We start from the raw sequence: 14,465 nt of genomic DNA, 5'->3' as shown, positions 1-14,465 counted from the left end.
CTATAATATTTTCATCATATTAACCGAATTGTTAATCAATGTATTTTTCATGTTTTCATGTATAAACCGATGAGACTTCGGACATTTAATAACAGTATCCGAATGATAACATTAACCGCGATCACATTAAGCGGCGTGTACCGTATTTAGCACTTTATATGTTCATTTTCACTTATATTGTTTTACTTAACAATTAACTTTTAGAAACGTATTCCTCAGCTAGTCTCCCAAGACATTTGAGGCATTTTTCTAATTTTTTTGTTTCCTTAGTTCTGAATTCTGATTTTTTTCGTTCTTTTCTCTCTTACATGCAATCTAGTTAATACTCGCAGACATTTTCAAACATAAAATTTAGTGTTACTCAGTGTTCTTTTCAAAAAGAATTTTTTTTTAACACTTTTGTTGTTGTTGAATAATGACTGCTGTATAATTTACTGTTTTGATTCAAATGCTACTAATTTTATCATTTCAGAAATTGACTTCGTATTGCAGTTGGAAAAATTTAAAAAGAATTAGAGTAGTTTTTGTTCATTTGTCTGGATTGAAAATCAAGTAATATGGAAAGGTAATGATTCAATTAGCTTTATTATGTTTTAAAAAGTAAAAATATTTGAAAAAATATTTTAATAAAAAGGCAAAAAAGAGGACATTTAAAGAAAAAGCAGAGATAATTGCAGCTTATAAAAAGAATACTATTATTATATTTTTCTTAAAATAATAATAATAATAATATTACTATTTATAATACTATTATTACGAAGAAGACCCAAAAATATTTGAGGATTTAGAAACTGCTGAATACTGGTAGTTCTACCTGGGTTAGAATCCTGGCTAAAGGGCTGATTTCATGTACATTTTCATAGATTTTTTTTCCATAGATAGTATAATCTCGAGTCAGTTTCTCTCAGAAAGTTCTCCACAAAGGCATCCCTTCTCTGAGGCAGAATTTTGCTTTGCCATGTTCAAATGAACAGTTCTTGAAAAAGACTACATCTTCTAAAGCATTATAACCTCTTTAATAACTATGGTGGTTATTTGTTATCTGACCAGGGCTTAATTTCTATAATTAGAAGTGCCGGAGCCCTATGGAAGGATGTCAGGAAAGAAGAACAAAGATAAATAAATAAATAAAATGGCTAGTAAAATAACTAATCTTTAAAATTAAATAATTAATGATTAGAATAATTAAGCAATTAATATTAAAAGAGAAATCTGAAAGCTTTCAGATTTTATAGTGCGCCCAAAGAGGCGTTTTTTTACGTTTTGTGTGTTAACCTTGATAAGTCTGTCTCCTGCCTACTCTACGATCATTCACATATGCATTTTTAAAAAAAAATGTTTAATTTAATATTAATTTATTAAATTAGTAGATTTATTTTCATGGATAGATTTTACACTTGATTTGCTTATGCTTCTGAATTTAAATGATATTATAGATTAGTTCGAGAATTAAATCTTTTACATGTTTGCATATTTTTAAATTATTTTAAATTATTTTGGCTTTTTTCCTTTTTTTAGAATTTAAATTTGCTTTTCTACTTTTTTACTTTTATACGTATTTGTTTAGAATTTAAATTTGTTTAAATTTATTTATTAAATATTATGTTCTTCGCACTTAAACCATAAAATTCAATTTAACAACAATATCGCAAAATAATTGTAAAAGAGCATGTCTTTAGAATTTCTGATACTCAGTCTCGCGCGCTGGAGATAATTTTTTTTTTCCCCGTACAGTGTTGCCATTGCTTGCTTTGAAATCGCTGAATTTCTTAATCAAGAACTCATAAATGCTTTACAAAATATGAAATAGATAATAAAACAAATTTCAAATTTGGGCTTCCAGATGCCCATATTCAGGTGGAGACGTATATTATGAAAAATTTGATGGCTCTAGGTACCGTTGTTTTATCACATTGCGTGAAAAATACATACATTTATGCAGATTCTTCCTTATTTAATTTTTTTAAATATAGTACAGGGCTCTAATATTTGGTGGCAACAATTTAAAAAGTGATTCGTCGTTTATATCGTGAATCAAAACGAAATTAATAACCCTGCTGGGCTAACGGTAAATAATTAAATATTAAAATAAAGTATTGGACCTTGACTTATTTGGGGTTTCGGCTGGAATTACAATTTCGCACAAAACGTAAGAAATAGCTCAACCTGTCTCCGGTTTAATTTAAGCTTTGAATATAATATAGCACTTCAAATGATAGAAATGAAGTCCATTCTTTTTCCAGGTAAAAAAGGTTAAATGGTTAAAGCGTCAAGTAAAAGAGAAGTATGGAGAAAATTTTAACGGATGGCCTTTTGGTATGGGGGGAGGGAAAGAAGATTCCAGCATTTTCTGACACGATCTCCTCTCAGTATAATTCTAGCTGTCGAGCACAATATGACAGGGGTACAAATTTTCTCCAAATCCGAGGGTTAACTGAAAAAAAAAAAAGTTACAACTGACAATTTTCATTTCCCCCCCCTCTTTCGTTACATGGTTCTAAAAAAGTCTGCAGGTGTTCTTTTCCGAGGAAAGACAATAACGTTGAAACGAAAAATTTACCAGCTGTCATAAATTCATTGTACTTTTTGGAGAATAAGCCTTTGACATGTGGGTGGGGGCTTCTCTTTTCCTTAAAAATCGCGATTTGTATCCAAGGATTTGTTTCCCAAGAAAAAAGAAGCATGCATTCAGAAATTAGAATCGCTCTTTAACATAGTTTTATTATTAAAAATAAAATTTTCGAGATCAAATTTCTGCTGAAATTGTTGTTCATTTACATTAAAGAAGAGCCGGAGTCTTGTCATTTAGGGCTCCGGTGGACTCCGGCGCAATTTAAGCTCTGTATCTGACATATAGTGATACGGTAGTAAATTGTATAATTTTGGTGCCAATTTGAGTAAAACTGGTTTCATTCTTTGGAGGTAATATTGGCAAAGGTCCAACAGTACCCTTTTTCATCTGCAACTATAAGAATATGGTGAGTAAGATGTACTTCACTGTGAACACATAAGACCTGCCAATATAATTCATAAAATGTCTTTAACTAATGAATTGGATTGTAGAGACATTAGGTTATTTCGAAGCAGGAGACAGGAAAAATGTGCAGTGCCCTCGCCGGGACTCGAACCTCGGACCTCTCGAATATGCGCTGAGTGTGCTGGCCATTACACCACAAAGGCATGCTAAGAAGGCGGAAGAAATATCTTATATACTCCCCCTTTTAAAGGGCGACTGGGAATTAGGAGACCCAATCGCCAAATCTTGGTGATCAAGAATCATCATTCACCACCTTTTTTAGTTCGGGCGCCACTTTAGAGTCATTAGGTTATTTCTAAACAGGAGAGAAGTGAAAAATAAGCATTGCCCTCGCCGGGACTCGAGTTTGCTGGCCATTACACCCCGAAGGTATGCTAAGAAGGTGGGAAAAATACTTTATGGGACTTCATATGACTTGGTTTGGTTTATTTAATTATGGCAAAGCACTCGAACGCTTTCTTCCGAGACTTCATGGGAACATATTACATTCATAGGAATATTTATTTTATTTAATGAGCCAAGTTCTCACTTTTATTTATCCTTAGCTCTTAAAAGAAGTGAATTTTTAGATGCACTTTTTAGTTTCACCTTTCCATCAACGGATAGCATTAGGCTTGTAATTTTTATAAAGAGATGGTGTAGTTCCCTGTAAGTGGCTAATAGAAACTTATTGGCTTCTGTGTTTACATCTAAGCACATGTTGTTCATCACATTTATGCGCTACATCTGGAAATTTCTAGGCATCTCGAATACGCGCTGAGTGCGCTACCTTTTCACCAGGAAGACATGCTGGAAGGAAGGAAAAAATATCTTATAAAGTGTTAATTAAACATTTCAAAGACATCTTCTTTAAGATGTTTATTGTTTTCAGTTTGCTGATTTTAAGTTTTATAAAATAGAAAATATTACCACTCGAGCAAAATATTTGTTGCAGATCTCGCGTACAAGAGATCAAGTTAAATAAATGCACAGCTACATCTTGAATAATTATTTGCTTTATTAGGTTTTACAGACATTAGGTACTTTTGGAAGCAGGCAAGATGAAAAATTAGCAACGCCTTCGCCGGGAATCGAATCGTGGACCTCTCAATTACGCGCTGAGTGTGCTGACCACTACACCAAGAAGGCTCGCTAAGAAGGCGGCAGGAATACCTTATATTTCCCTCTTTTAAAGGGCGACTGGGGATTTTAGGGGATCCAATCGCCAAATCCTGGGTGAGAAGAATCACCATCCAACATCCTTTTAGTTCGGGCGCCACTGTAGAGACATTAGGTATTTTTGGAAGCAGGTGAGATGAAAAATTAGCAACGATTTCGCCGGGAATCGAACCGCGAACCTCTCAATTACGCGCTGAGTGTGGTAACCAGTACACTACGAAGGCTCGCTAAGAAGGCGGGAGGGATACCTTATAAGGTAAGTGAACAACTCTCAAGTGGATTTTATTTTCGGTACAATAATATAAAAGCATTTTTTCTCTTACTTGACTTTGCTTATTTTGAACAACACAATTTAAATATAAGATTTTGTATTTTATATAGATCAGATAACAGTTTTTTTTTCTAATCTTTGCTAATCTTATAATTTTTTTAACTCTCTGAATTTTTAATGGTATATGTTCAAGGTATTAAACTGCAATTTCAAGTTTCCATTTTTAATCCTATTTCGGGTTAATATTCGAGTTTGACTAATCTAGCCGGACTCTGCTTAGTAGTATCAGTAGTACATAGTTTTCCAAAAATTTTATCGTATGCATGTAGTTACAAAGTATCTCATTTTGCATGCATATATTTTCCTTGGGGAAAAATATAAAGAGGGAAAGAAAGGAAAGTCTTAGAAGAGGAAAAATAATAATATTCAAATATACATAATTTTAAGCAATCAGGTAATGCAGCTGATCTTAATATACACAGTTTGAATTGTGCAGTTTCTCTTATAACAAATTTCAAAGCTTAAAATTATACTACGGAAATAAATGATAGAAAGGGTTTACAAAGTAAGCATAACCGGTTAGAACCATTACAAAATGGACAACAAATTGTAAAAGGAAGAAAACAGGGAACGTACAATCAAGAATAGATTTAAAAAAATAGATAACTGAAAGATACATGGAACTACCAAGAAAAATACGGATGTACTAAGGAATTATACACTGCTCGACATTGAAAATGCAACACCAAGAAGGAGTGGCCAGAAAGTGATGAAATTCGGTAAAAAGACAGAGACAGCAAGCAGCAATAACTGATCTTTATTTCAAAATGATAGTCAGAATACAGAGCGAAAACGGCGTCGGCTCAGTAGGATGTAGGACCACCGCGGACAGCGATGCACGAAGAAACACGTCTAGGCATAGAATCAATAAGAGTGCGGACAGTGTCCTGAGGGATGGCTATCCATTCCTTTTTCAACCATTTGCCACAGGTTCGTCTTCTGAACGAGGCAGGGGCAAAGTCTACAAACGGCGTCCAATCATATCCCACACATGTTCGATTGGTGACAGGTCAGGAGAATACGGTGGCCAGGGAAGTATCTGTATACCTTACAGAGCATGTTGACAGATGCGAGCACTGTGTGGTCGGGCGTTATCCTGCTAAAAATTGCATTAGGCAGCCCTTGAAGATAGGGGATTGCCACCGGCCTCAGTACATTATCCAAGTATCGTTCGGCCGTCATAGTGCCCTGAATACGAACTAGAGGTGACCTGGAATCGTAGGCACTAGCGCCCCAAACCATTATGCTACGTTGTCGCGCGGTGGGGCGTTTCACAGTTACTGTCGGATTAGATTTGTCTTCACGTCGACGCCACGCACGTATGCGGCGACTGTCACTGGATAAACAGAAGCGTGACTCATTTGAGAACACGACGTTTCGCCATTTTGTCATCCACATCGCTCCAGTCCGGCACCATTCTAAACGTTGGCGTCTATGCTGTGGGGCCAATGGCAGTCTTCTTAACCGACGCCGTGAGTGCAGGTCACGTTCAACCAATCGACGGGAAATGGTTCTGGTCGACACTAAAACTTCCAGGATATCTTGCACATGTTGCACAATCGCCGTACAAGTGACTTGAGGGACCGCCACAGCTTGTCGGCGGATACGTCGATCCACGCGTGCTGACGTCACTCTGGCTGCACCTGCACCCCTCCTTCTTCCCACATTTCCTTGTTCCAATCATGTTCCATAGCCGATGCACCGTGCTCGCATCCATATGGGCATCAGCTGCGATTTGACGTAAGGACAAACTCGCCCTTCTCAGTCCGATCACCATAGCCCCCGTAAAATCGTCTATCTGCTGGAAGTACCTTCATTGACGACAGCCTGGCATTCTCTCCTATTACACATAGCCTCCGGGACAAAAACCAACTTTCTTCGGTAATTCGTCTGGCAGAAATAACGACACGAATATTGCCCATTCTGCACGTTCCTTCCCTTATATCTTACTTCACGTGCGTCGGAGAGCTGCGCATTTCACATTACTCGCATAACTCAGTGACGTGCGTCTACTCTAAAATTTGCATAAATTTCTGACCACTCCTTCTTGGTGTTGCATTTTCAATGTCGAGCAGTGTATTTCATATGTTATGAATGAAGAAAGAAACAGTTTAATATTATATTTTAATAGCAGCCAACTTCTGTACTCTTAGAGATGAACTTTATTCCTTTCTGGGACACGAACTACACAATATATATCATGTAGCAAATATTTAAGAATATCTCAGGATTAATGAAAAATACTGTTCAAGTTTCTTGTAGTAGTAATTTCAAATAATCTTTGTAAACAGTTTTGGCAGATGGAACGCCATCAAGATTAGAATTTAGATTATGCAAAGAAATTGAAAGCGATATCCTGGATATAGTATTCTGGAAAAATATATATGCCCATAAGTTTTGGAACTAAAAACTTAATGCAAGTTAATGAAAACATTGTGAATGTTCATGCAAAGAATAAGTTCACAAAAATTAGTTTTAAGATAGTAAAATGGAAATATATGTACTCTTAAATCTGCAATCAATAATAATCAATTCTGGTAGCCGAGTGGCTGGCTGTATCTGGCCTACAGGCTACCAGTCCCTCATATATTGATTATCTGAGTTGGATTCTTCAGAATCAAAATTTGAATCAATATCTGCTATAAAGCAAAACAAAAATAATACCTAAATAAATTAAATATTTCTCTCTCAAGTTTTTTAATCTCCTTTTGATCTTTTCTAATCTTTTTTTTTAATCTCAAATTTTTAAATCTCCCTTTTTGAAATTCTGATCTGAAACTCATCTCACTATCTCATTTATAACTTTCTAATTAATTATGAGAATCAATATTAGAAAAGTTTGACTGTGTTAAAATTTTCATATTTAAAATTAATATATCGTAATTTTACTCCTACCTTTTTTAGCAGTAGATTCTGAAAATTTAAAAAAATGTTCGCATGATTTTCCTCTTCTTTTGTTGTACATAGTTTTTCTCTCTAGTTACTAGTAAATTATATTTCTTTAATTATTTTATTCTGTGTAATCAATTTATGTTTGCATTTTTGTATAAACATTTCATTGATTTTATTTTCCCTTGTATTTATTATTTGAAGCGAATTTTCTGCAAATTCTTTGTTAAGCTATCGGAATGTAAGGTATTCTCACATTTAAAAAACTTTTCAAATATGTTTTTTTATCTTAACTCTATTATTTACATTTCAGCTCATTATAACCTTATTTATTCCTGATGTGTTTGATCTTTCGAAATCCCGGTTTTTTTATCTGCTCATTTCTCCTTCGATCCTTCGATGTCTCTCTTGGGGACTGCGGGGAAGACTTATTCATGTAAGCTGCCCTTGGGAAGGAAACTGAGTCCGACACGTAGCCCTCTGCGCCACGTATTTTGCTTAAGTACGATCATATATCGGCCCAATATCCGTCAGATATTGTAATATTAATATTGCTATGTATTTTGATGGGAATGTAATTTCTCTTAAAGAAATAATATTGTGATAGTTACCAGTAGTTTATCCATGACTACTTTTCATTTGTTAAAACTTGCTGAAACTGAGTTCTTCAAAAAATCAATTACTCGGGTAATTTTTCCCTCTCGATTTTCGGACGATAAAATTAGTTTAAAAAGGGGGAGTAAGTGAGAAAATACGGTATATAAAAATGCAAATCAGTTATGTTACGATTGTTTCATAATTATTTATGTAATTATTTTTGTATTAAATTTTTGCACAAAAATAAAATGCTTATTTATTTAGTTATATTTCTTTCTTTCATTGAAAATCGTTAATGATTAGGAAAGGCTTGTAGAGACATTAGGTATTTTTTGGAGGCAGGCAAGAAGAAAAATTAGCAAACGCCTTTGCCATGAATCGAACCACGGATTTCTGGATACCGGCCCAGCGTGCAGAACCACTACACAACGAAGGCATGCTAAGAAGGGGGGATAAATAACTATATACTCCCCCTTTTAAAGGGCGACTGGGGTTTTTAGGGGACCCAATCGCCAAATCCTGAGTGTGGAGTGTCATCATCCACAATCCTTTTAGTTCGGGCACTACTGTAGAGACATTAGGTATTTTTTGGAGGCAGACAAGATGAAAAATTAGCAGACGTCTTCCCCGGGAATCGAACCACGGACCTCTGGATACTGGCCCAGCATGCTACCATTACACCACGAAGGCATGCTAAAAAGGTGGGAGAAATACCTTATAGGCTTATTGAATAGGGAGGAAAAAAACAAACTTTTCAGTTGAAACTGTCATAGTGAGAGAAAATGATTTAGTTTTACATAGGTACTGATATTTTTTTAAATACATCACTAAGGATATATTAGATACTTTGATATTAAACTAGCACGTTTACAATAAATGTTTTAGAATTCTATCAGTAAATAACAAGACCAATAAATAAAGACAAATGTTACTGGATCTTTCTATTATGAGATAACGTACACGAAACAATTTTTTCTAAAGAGATGTGCGCCCTAGTTCGACACTTCCAGCTAGAAAACATACTTTTATAGTCAACTCATTTTAATAGTAGTGATAGTTTTCTGTAAAACATGTTTTTTAACCCCTTAGTACACTAATAAAAATTCAGAAATTAGTGTTTTCATGACAATTATTTTTTTATTCTTTATTTCTACAACTTTTATTTTCTTTCTTTATCTTGAATAAAAGTATATCGGATGTATTTTGTTGTATGCATATCTGAAAAACTGAAAAAAAGTTTTTCAAAGTGCTTACTCAGGTGCGCGGAGATAATTTAGTTGGGTTATAAGGTATTTCTCTCGCCTTCCTAGCGTGCCTTCGTGGTGTAGTGGTTCTGCACACTAGGCCGGTATTCCAGAGGTCCGTGGTTCGATTCTCGGCGAAGGCGCTTGCTAACTTTTCATCTTGCCTGCTTCCAAAAACTACCTAATGTCTCTATGGTGTACTGGAGAACTCCGTTGAGTGGATTAAGATGTAAGTTACTGAATGAAATAGAATAAATCTCTTTAAAAACTTAATATTGCTACGCCACTTTTCTTCTCGTTACGGGGCTCGTGCGGATTTGGATTGAATAACGACGACACTTGATGAAGTATCGAAACACGCTTTATTTAGCCAATGTTTAATCAGGATAGCTCCAAAGTCACGTTTTACAGTCATCGAATGATCTACTAAAAACACGCTCGTACAATCAGCAGCAAAGCCTTCCGGTTATCAGACTACAACGGTGGAGACAGCTTCACTGCAAAACACCAGAGTACAGCTCCCGACTCTCCTCGGTCGTTCTCTGAACTCCACGTACTCTTGAGACTCTCCACGCTACAACTCGCGATGCAATCGACGATACACTATAATACAGCTCCCGACTCCTCGGTTCAGTCGTTCCCGGAGCTCAACAAACTCTCTCGACGATGCACTAAGCACGATACACTAGCAGACTCTTTCGGTGCACTCGACGACCAACTCGGCACTCACTGACTGTCTAACAACTCGATGGACTCTCACTAACTAACTGATTGGTTCGATACGAACTAACTCACTGCTTACCAGCAGGTTTTATATAGAGCTTTTAATTTGTGTTCGAGAACATTCTGGGCTAAACCGGTAAGAACTCGTTCCAGAAGGTGCTCCATCCGTCCATGGCATATCGCCAATTTTGTCGCCAAATGTGGCAACCCTGCTTTGCGAGGAAGCTATTTTACTGCGCCTGGACATTTCGTAACAATATTGATAATGAATTTGATTAAAAGGGGAAAAAAAAGAAAAAGAAAGTTTTTATAAGTAATGAGAGTAACAGATATAATTTAACAGTAACCAATGTTAATGTTTGCACACATTATTTCTGTAGAAATTGTTGACACATGACCTATAATAGGAAAGACACATGATACCTTTTCACAATAGCTAGGATGTTGCATGTTTTGGATAGAAGTTACAGTTCAAAAAAAGTTTAAAACACTGCTCAAAATACTAGCAGGGCATTAATTATAGATGTATTAAAGCAACTCAGTTATACTCCTTTACTGGTTTTGGTCATGAATATTTAATTATGAACAGCATAAAATGTGAGTTCATTCAGAATAACTGCTTCAATTTAAGTATGAATGTAATTCAAAATTTTTCTAATATCTGAATCATAACTTAATCCTTTTAAAATAAAAAAGATATGGAAATATTCCCCCCAAAATTTTGTATGATAAAATTAACAGCATTTAAAGATATATATATTTCCTCTGTCTTTTTTATTAAAGTACGATATTCTATGTAAAGTTTACTAAACTGTCCTCATAGTTTATATCAAAGTAAGTAAGATAAAGTATGCGGTAAGATATAAGTATTTTACAACAGACAGAGAAAAATAAACTGTAATCAAATTTTATGATTTAAGACGAAATTTCAATGTTTTCATATTTTTTAGTACACTAAATATTTTTAGTTGTAATATGATTAACCGAAAAAAGAACTTTTACTTTATAAGGTATTTATCTCGCCTTTTTACCATGTCTTCGTGGTCAACACACTTGGCGCGTATTCGAGAGATCCGTGGCTCGAGTCTAGCGAGGGCATTGCTCATTTTGCATGTCTTCTACTTCAAAGAAAATATCCTAATGTCTCTAAAGTGGCGCCCGAACTAAAAAAGGATGATGAATGATGATTCTTCTCAACCCGGATTTGGCGACTGGGTTCCTTAATCCCCAGTCATCCTTTACAAGGGAGAGTATGTAAGGTATTTCTCCCGCCTTCTTAGCATGTCTTCGTGGTTCGTCAACATGCTCGTCGCGTATTTGAGAGGTCCGTGGTTCGAGTTCCGGAGAGAGCATTGACATTTTTCATCTCTCCTGCTTCGAAATAACCTAATGTCAATGTCTCTACAACTTAAACCAAGTAATTTATGAATATCATTACAATCATTTAACCAAATAAGACGTAGAAATTCTATTTTACAGTTTGAATCGTAAAATATAATCAGAATCCACTGTGCAATTAATAGAATATTATCCTGCAAAAATAAAAAAATTGTATAATACTCGCGATGCAGTTTCTCCTCCATCATTATACTCCGTGGACTGTATCTAATTTGCAAGTGCGGTATGGACATACACAAAGTATAATGGAATTGTCGATAAGAAATTTGTTTCTCTGTTGTAATGAAAATAAAATTTAGGAATAAAAACAAAAGAGGTAATAAAGAAATCCACAATACAAACAAACACTTTCATAATTCATGAGGGAATTCTCTGCTAAGCTTATAATGACAGGTGAAATTGTTAATAACACTGCTTTAAATTAAAATACATTATCTTTTTGCATAATTTAAGCATCAGATGTGTTTACATCAGTAATCATTTTTTAATGCGAAAAATATTTTTACACTTATTTTTTTTCCCAAACAGCAGTTCGAAAGTAAAAAGAAAAATCACTTTTTATATAAAAAATTGCTTTTTTAAGGTATCATGCAAAAGGCTGTGAAAGAAAGTGTTCAAAAGTAATAAAAATGTGAAAGATCTAAAATTTCTTTCATTATTTATATAAAATTCTAATAACAATGTTTAAATGCTACAATTAACCATACTTCTTGGAATAAAGACTATAATACTGAGATGAACATTAGTTAATTTTCCTGTAGGTATAGCGAAATACTAAATAAATAATAGAGAAAATTAAATATACGTTTTAGAAACAGTCTTAAAAGGAAAAGGACATTTTGTGATCTGACAAAGCAATTGTTTTACCGAGTTAGAATTAAATATTCCTTTTACTGTTAATGTGTTTACAGTACATCTGCCTGGAAATGAAAGTATATTTGCAGGAAAACCACCAAAATGTTTATCACTGCAGATAACAATAATCGCAGAAAATAAGAGTTCGCATTCTTCTACTCCTATCTGCAAAGAGAGTAACGAAATGTGGCTATTTATAAGATAAAATTACGTTAAACAAAGACATCTTAATGAAGAAATCGTGGAATTTCTAAAAGTATTGTTTTAGTAATTTCATCGCCCATCAGAAATTACATTATCTCCAAAATTAAGGACGATAACCTAGTTTGAAATACAGTAAATTCCCCTTAACAACACGATCTCGCTTAATTCGAACACTCGGTTAATATGAACAAAATTTCGGTTCTGGCAGCGATGCTAATGATCTTAGAGGCAGTTTTATCGATTCATTCGAATTTCGATTAGCACGAATTGTGAACTGTTTTTTAGTCTGATTTTATGATTTATTTTTAGATTTTATGATTTAAGACGAAATTTTAATGTTTTCATTTTTTTCCCTGTGCCGTTCAGACGGTATAGTGATTAGGGGAGCCCACTGCAGTACCAAAGGTTCTGGGTTCGAATCCAGAAGAAGGCATGTTTGTATGTCCCTTCATAGGAGGCAACGGTGGTCGTTTATTAAGTGCCTCCACAAGAAAATAGCCCCACTTCTTGCCTTAGGAGTGGCTAGTGCTCGCCACTGGATTAAAAAAAAAGATGTTCCTGTTGTATCTCTGCTAGAGCTACGTTCAGAAATATTCTGTTTCTTTTAATTGAAAACATGTTATGACTCTGGGCAGGTGTACAGCCTATAATGTGCATGATCTAAACTTAACCAATGTAAAGTTTGATTCCCTCCCCCCAAAAAAAAGCAACAAGTCGTCTTCAGCCTTTGGGTCAAGGCATTATTGTAGTTATGAAGTGGTTTCTTCGCAAGCGACTTGTGAGAGTTGCAATTCGCGCTGCTGAAAAGGAGACGGAAACGCCAAATTGGAGTGTGCTTGATGCAATAAAAGTTATCGTCAAGCTCTGGAAATCCAGACATCACAGAGCATACAGAAATACTTTAGCAGAGCTTGGAGACATAAAGACGCTAGTCTTGTGGGTGAGTTACATAGTGATATACATGACGAATGGAATAGTCTACAAAACGATGCAAATCCTGGTTTTAAGTTTTGAGGAATTTGCTAGTGGGGATGTGTGTGTACTGCAGTGGAGTTTAATGTACAAATCGTTGTGTCTGAGGTGCAAGAGATGTCATCAGAAGAAAGTGAGGAGGACGATATCATTCCGTCCAGCCGTCAGGAAATATTACACGCCTTTGACACTGTAGAACATTTTGCTTCAACATCAGAACTGACCACTAGTTAGTTCTATGGAAGCCATGAATACAGTTGACTGTGAAGTTAACAAACATTTTCGTTTCTGACTGCGACAGAACAATATGCAGGAATATTTCACCCAAAAAATTATCTGTTAGTGCATTTTTTCAAGTTGCAGTACAGTAATTAATGTAGCAATGTAGTGTTTTCTATGACGACTTGCGTAACACATTACAGTACGCATATGGTTAATATGCAGAAAAAACTATTCCAGAAATAAAACATCTCCTGCCGTAACATCCGTATTTCTCCCGCCTTCTTAGTGAGCCTTCGTGGTGTAGTGGTCTGCACTCTCAGCGCGTATTGAGAGGTCCGCGGTTCGATTCCCAGCGAAGGCGTTGCTAATTTTTCATCTTGCCTGCTTAAAAAATACCTAATGTCTCTACAAGTGGCGCCCGAACTAAAAGGGTGTTGGATGAGGATTCTCCTCAGCCAGGATTTGACGATTGGGTCCCCTAAAAACCCCAGTCGCCCCTTAAAAGGGGGAGTATATAAGGTATTTCTTCCGCCTTCTTAGCGAGCCTTCGTGATGTAGTGGTCTGGAAGCTCAGCGCGTATTGAGAGTTCTGCGGTTCGATTCCCAGCGAAGGCGTTGCTAATTTTTCATGTTTCCTGCTTCCAAAATACCTAATGTTTCTACAACCCAGTTCTTGATTTTTCGGTTTTCTGAGGTTCAGGTTAACGAGCGTTTGCTGTATAAAATAGCGCATGTCAAATTGCTGCTTATTAAATAATGCAGTTTAAAACTGGATTAAGTTCATTGCCTCTCCAGGAAGTATCATGCATACTTCCTGTATAAGCTTCTCTTTCTT

The 14,465-nt window shown here is 35.5% G+C and overlaps 1 protein-coding gene and 1 long non-coding RNA gene across 2 annotated transcripts in view; one reads left to right on the top strand and one right to left on the bottom strand.

Moving 5' to 3' along the window:
* Positions 1-14,465, bottom strand: part of LOC118182338 (uncharacterized) — a 315,423-nt gene that overhangs the window by 32,354 nt on the left and 268,604 nt on the right. The gene's annotated exons all lie outside the window — the stretch shown is intronic.
* Positions 473-14,465, top strand: part of LOC118182336 (MFS-type transporter SLC18B1-like) — a 102,464-nt gene continuing 88,471 nt past the window's right edge. Inside the window, exon 1 of the mRNA XM_035351669.1 lies at positions 473-565. Coding sequence (XP_035207560.1) covers positions 558-565 — 8 coding nt within the window. The 5' untranslated portion in view covers positions 473-557. The remainder of the gene's footprint in view (positions 566-14,465) is intronic.

The sequence above is a fragment of the Stegodyphus dumicola genome, chromosome X2 (genome assembly GCF_044657685.1).
Source record: "Stegodyphus dumicola isolate Sdum_Otavi_A_Nest chromosome X2, ASM4465768v1".
Taxonomy (NCBI): Eukaryota; Metazoa; Arthropoda; class Arachnida; order Araneae; family Eresidae; genus Stegodyphus; species Stegodyphus dumicola.
Note: the sequence above shows the minus strand (reverse complement) of the source record. Positions and strands in the feature narration are given on the sequence as shown.